We start from the raw sequence: 5,604 nt of genomic DNA, 5'->3' as shown, positions 1-5,604 counted from the left end.
GCGTTGGAGCAGCTGGGCAGTTCCAGTGAGGACCCATCCTGGAAGCTTTTGGCAAAAAACCCGGAGCCTTCTGGCAGCCCGACGGGCTAGCAGGCTCCACGGGTCCCTTTAAGGCGCCCTACGCGCAAAAAAAGGGGAGAGCAAGGGGCGGGAGCAGGGTTCGCGATCTCACGCCACGTGACTCGGCTGCCAAGTCCGCCAGCGAGTTTGACAGAAGTTTGAATCGGACTCGGGGGTTTTCGGCAGCCGGCGGGGTAGCGCGGCGGACAGAGCCTCCGAGAGCGCGAGCAGCAGCGCCCCCACGACCCAACCCGCCAGCCTGGAGCCCGGCCTGCCCACGGCCGCGAGCCCGCCGCCCCCAGCGCCCCCGAGCGCCCCGCAGCCTACGGGCCAGGGAGTCGAATCCCCGCACTGCGCCCCGACGCGCCAGCATGTCCTCGACGGAGAGCCCCGGCCGCACCTCGGACAAGTCTCCGCGCCCGCAGGTAACGCCCCGAGTGCCCGGCCGGTGGACTCTCGCTAGTCCCTGTCCACCTAGATGTCCCGCATGTGCCCGGTTCCGCCTTCCCCACCCCGCAATGTGAATAGAGGGGGACCCACGCTTTCCCTCCGGGGCCGGCCGTCTTGACCACCTCTTGGCTTTGTCTCTGCAGGTGGACCGCCTGCTCCTGGGGCTGCGCTGGCAGCGCCTGGAGGAGCCGCTGGGCTTCATCAAAGTTCTCCAGTGGGTGAGTCGGCCCTAACCCCCGGGCTATTTCGGGAGCCTGGATTGTGACGCGGACCCGAAGCAATGTGGCCCCGGAGGAGGCTGGGGAGATGCAGAGGGCCCAGCCACCACGGAAGGGTGGGGGCTGGAGGGTGGCGACAGGTGGGCGGGGGAGGGGAGGACCAGGGTTGCTGCTCCAGCGCTCGTTGGAAGGAGAGAGAGGAGCCAGGCATGCTGAGTCCTGGATTCGGACCTTCTATGTGCAAGGCGCTTTTGCCCAGGGCGCTCACATTTCACTCGGAGGAGAGGACCCGGGTGTAACCTTTCCAGAACTCTGATCCTGCACATACCACTCTTCAGTGGCGGGAGGGGAGAGGAGGACAAGGAGGGTAAGGTCCACTGTGCAGTAAGAACAAAGCTACTACTGCAGGCACCAGAGAAGGAAGAGGGTTACAGAAATCATCCGGAACCCACTAGGACCTGGATAATCCTGGGGGTGGACTCAGGGGACAGACTCCCAGCTGAAGTCACTGGAGCAATTTGGGAAACTATAACCAAGTAAAGAAGTGAATGGATGAATGAACAGTTTCCCAGGCCAACGATTAAATAAAAAACAGTTAAGACAGAAGAAAATGTGGCACCTAGCATAACAGAACACTGAGCAGGGAAGGAGAGATGGTAGGCCTAGAGCTACCTGACTCAGCTCTGTGACCTTGTCACTTCTCTGGACACTGGTTTCCAACATTAGTCAAACATGGATCAAACCAGTCAGCATAGTAGCTCAACATTAGATTTACCCTGTGACCTTGAAACATTCATTGGCCCAGGGCCTCAGTTTCCCCTTCTTTGGTCTAGTGGGAAAAAATGTCTTGTTTCACTAGCACTTTAATACATTGATGAGCCCTCTGTTCTAAGACCCAAATACCCAAGTTCTCCATAAATTAAGAACATGGATAGATACAGTCCGTTTCAAATCGTAAAGACTTGGAGAACATTTTGTGCATTCTTGCAGAAAAGGTTTTGTTTGTTACCAGATTCTATATGAAGTTATTACTGGGCCCTCAAGCACTGGACTCAGCGAGGGACCAATTTACCATTTATACCCAAGAGTTCTAAAGAACTTTGAATTCACAGGAGGAAGGACTTAGTGTGATGTCACCAAATCCTAAGTGGTTGTGGTTTGGATGGAAATCACCAAATCTGGAGTGCATTTGGGATCGTCTCTGGGTACCTGAGACCCTAATGGGCTGCAGGCCAGCCTGGGAGTCCCGAGAGTAAACAAACGCTGGGACTTTCCACTTTCTCTGCTGCCTCAAGAGTGGGGCCAGTGTTGACTGAGCTCTTTCACCTCTTGACCTTCCTTGTTCTGACTTGAGTACCAGAGGGGACCGAATAGGAAAGGTAAGGTTTCAAAGGAACTGGGGTTCAGATGTAAGGAGGCACTATGAGCAATCCTGAGGAGCAAGACGTGTAAGTGCTATCTAAACCAGACAAGTAGATCTACTGGAAAGCGACATATTGTCAGGGAACGGGAAACAATTGGGAAGGCCACGGACTTATCTTCCCTGGGAAGATTCTAGAAAGCTTCCTTCCTTGATCCTGCCACCGTTCTCACCACTACTTCCTACAGCGTTCCCGCACACAGTGACTCCTCGCTCAATGGTCCAGTCTTCTTCCAAGGTCATCATTGATTCCCTAAGGATTAAGACCTTTCTGACTTTTATGATTTCCATCTTTAGAGGGGAGGAATTGTATGAAACAGGAACGACCTTGCTCTTATACTGTTAAATCAGGTCTTTGGGGGATAGACTTGGAAGTAGCCTTCATTCGCTGCAGTGGCTCTCCACCTGAGGGTGGAGAGCCCTTTGGAGCTGAATGAGCCTGTAATGAAATTACAGTTATGTGGTAGCAACAAAAATAATTTTATAGTTGGGGAGTCACCACAGCATGAGGAACTGTATCAATGGGTCACAGCATTAGGCAGTCTGAGGACCACTGCTTCATACAGTAGCATCCCTAAGGAGTCATGGTTTGATTTCAGTGCTATCTCAGGTAGCCTAGACTCAGGGCATGAGTTTGGCTTGCTTGAATCTTTGCAGATGGACAGAAAAGTGCATAGGAACCAGTGTGAGAAATAGCCCTCACTAGAGGAGAAACAGAAAGCAGAGGTCTTGTAGTTACTATAATGGTAATTGAAAACTTTTATTATTATCACCCAAAGGCAAGGGTTTTACGAGAATCCTTGTGAGAAGAAACTGATGTAGTCAGGACTTAAAGTGTCTTTAAGAATTAGAAGTGAAGGCTGACAAGATGGCTCAGTGGGGAAGAGCACTGACTGCTCTTCCAAAGGTCCTGAGTTCAAATCCCAGCAACCACATGGTGGCTCATAACCACCCCTAATGAAATCTAACGCCCTCTTCTGGTGTGTCTAAAGTACAGCTACAGTGTACTTATGTATAATAATAAATAAATCTTTGGGCCAGAGCGAGCGGGGTTGACTGGAGTGAGCAGAGGTCCTAAATTCAATTCCTGACAACCACATGAAGGCTCACAACCATCTATACAGCTACAGTGTACTCATATACATAAAATAAATAAATAAATTTTTAAAAAATGAAATAAAAAAAGAATTAGAAGTGAAGCTGACTGCAGTGTTGCACACCTTTAATCCCAGTTGCTGGGAGACAAAGGCAGGCAGATCTCAGCCTGGTTTGCCAAATCAACCAAACTTATTAAAAGAAATGAATCTCACCTCAGTTCCAATTCAAGAACTTTATCATGTCTATATCAGGCTAGCTGATAGCTTGCTCTATCTATCTATCCATCTATTTTAGTTTTTTTTTTTTTTTTTTTTGAGACAGGGTCTTTCTACATAGCTAGGCTGTCTTCCAGCTCCTAGAGACCTGCTTGTCTCTGCCTCCTGAGTGCAGCCACATAACTCTTATACAGACAAGTTATTGAGGAAGGATTTTTTTAAAAAAACTTTTATATTATCATTAGTGTGTGTGTGTGTGTGTGAGAGAGAGAGAGAGAGAGAGAGAGAGAGAGAGAGAGAGAGAGAGAGAGGGTAAAAGAGGGAGAGAGAAAGAAGGAGAGGGAGAGAGGGAGAGGGAAGGAGGGAGAGAGTTTGTGAATGGGGTATGGGCACAAGTTCCTGGCATGTGTGGAGGTCAAAGGAGTTTGTTTTTTCTTTTCATCCTTATTTAGATTTTGGGGATGGAACTCCAACTCACCAGAGTTACATGGCAAGTGTATTTGCCCACTGAGCCATCTCATTGGTCCCCAAGACTAGCATTAAAAGAAAAGGAAATCTAAGATTAGATGAACTTTTACTTAGATTCAGTCTCTGCTTTTCATCTCTCAAAGATCGGGTAAGAGATGAAATCTCTACAGGCTTCATTTTCCTTATCTGAGGCTAAGCCATGTCCTCTAGATTTACTGGGAGGATTATGGGTAGTAATATCCACAAAGCATAGAACATTCCTGAAGATCACAGTGTTCTCTCTTCTGTCCTATTCCTAAGCCTTCCCTAACTTTCTTCCTTATGTAGACTGTCCTGCTAGAGTTGCCTTTCAGTGTGATTACTCAACTGTCACTGCTAACCTTTCAGTTTGATTGTACGGTGCAAAAGAATCCAGGTGACTCAGTCAGATGGGATTCAAATTTCTTACAAATAATAGATCATATTAATGTTTTCCAAGTATGTCCTCCTGATGATGGCTGATGATCTTTGTGGGAAGGGGCATTCGGAGATCTATCATACAAGAGAGAAATGGAGAGAGAAAGAGGAAGAGGGAGGGAGGGAGGGAGTTGGTGAATGGGGTACGTGCACAAGTTCCTGGCATGTGTGGAGATCAAAGGAGTTGGTGGGATTTTATTGGTGGGATTTGTTTTTATTTGTTTGATGCATTTTTTTCCTTGCTGGAGATTTTGAATGGATACTGTCAGAGTCCATAGCACCAATAGACGGTGAGGCCTTGAACTCCCTGGCGGTGAGTGTCCTTTGGGTTGACCCAAGTGTATACAGTAAGCCAGTCAGCACCAAAGTGGAGCCCCAACTGGGAAGGTTATTCTATCTTTTCAAAGAGATGGAAAGGCAGGAGGAAGAAGAGGCGGAGGTGGGCAAAATATCACCATTCCCAGCATCTGAGCTCCGGAAATGCCCTTGTTCTCGGGGACTCCATATTTGTTCTTTATGGTCAATGTGCTATCTCATAGCCTTGTGTGTGTGAGAAGGGTTTAAAGTTCTTCTCTTCTTGTTCCTGTGGATCAGTTTCCTACAGGGTCATGGCAGGAAGCAAATCTGGTACAGAAAAGTTTGGAGCCATGAATGGTCTGGACAGGTATCTCTGCTCCTGCAGCTTGGGGCAGAGCACACGCCTCTCTCCTTGTAAGATGCACATACAGAAGACACCTCCTCTTCAACCTTAGGGACCACAGTGCAGATTCTTACTCAGCTCCATATCAATAGCATCAGGGCACAAGGTAGATGCTTAGTATCAAATGAATGAATGAATGAATGAATGAATGAATGAAGCTCAGAACAGGGACTCAGAAGATGTGAGCTTGAAGGCCAGCTCTCACGTTAGCTAAATATGACTTTGAGAATGTAACTTAATCAGGGGAAAGAGGACTTCTGTTTCCAGAACTGAAATGAGACTTAGAATTTTAATAGATGATGGAAAAGTTCTGCAGTCCATGCTGGCCAGTAGAGAAGTGCTTTGCCGCACGTGACTGTCGAGCGCTTGCTACGTGGCTGGTATGATTGACAGCTGAATCTTAGCTTTTGTTTCATTTTCTTTGAAGTAATCCAAATAGCCATAGTTGGTTGGACATTATATGTTGAGCAGTATAGTTCTAAGGCATAAACGTCTTCTTCTTCTTTTTTTTTTTTTTTT

At 47.9% G+C, this 5,604-nt stretch overlaps 1 protein-coding gene across 1 annotated transcript in view; it reads left to right on the top strand.

Moving 5' to 3' along the window:
- The first annotated feature begins 208 nt into the window (after nt 1-208).
- The window catches only part of Sypl2 (synaptophysin like 2), a 15,551-nt gene continuing 10,155 nt past the window's right edge, over nt 209-5,604 (top strand). Inside the window, exons 1-2 of the mRNA XM_031375178.1 lie at nt 209-485; nt 654-728. Of these exons, the coding sequence (XP_031231038.1) occupies nt 432-485; nt 654-728 (129 nt within the window). The 5' untranslated portion in view covers nt 209-431. The remainder of the gene's footprint in view (nt 486-653; nt 729-5,604) is intronic.

Source organism: Mastomys coucha, unplaced genomic scaffold (assembly GCF_008632895.1).
Source record: "Mastomys coucha isolate ucsf_1 unplaced genomic scaffold, UCSF_Mcou_1 pScaffold16, whole genome shotgun sequence".
Lineage (NCBI taxonomy): Eukaryota > Metazoa > Chordata > Mammalia > Rodentia > Muridae > Mastomys > Mastomys coucha.
This window is presented reverse-complemented; position numbering and strand designations above follow the sequence as displayed.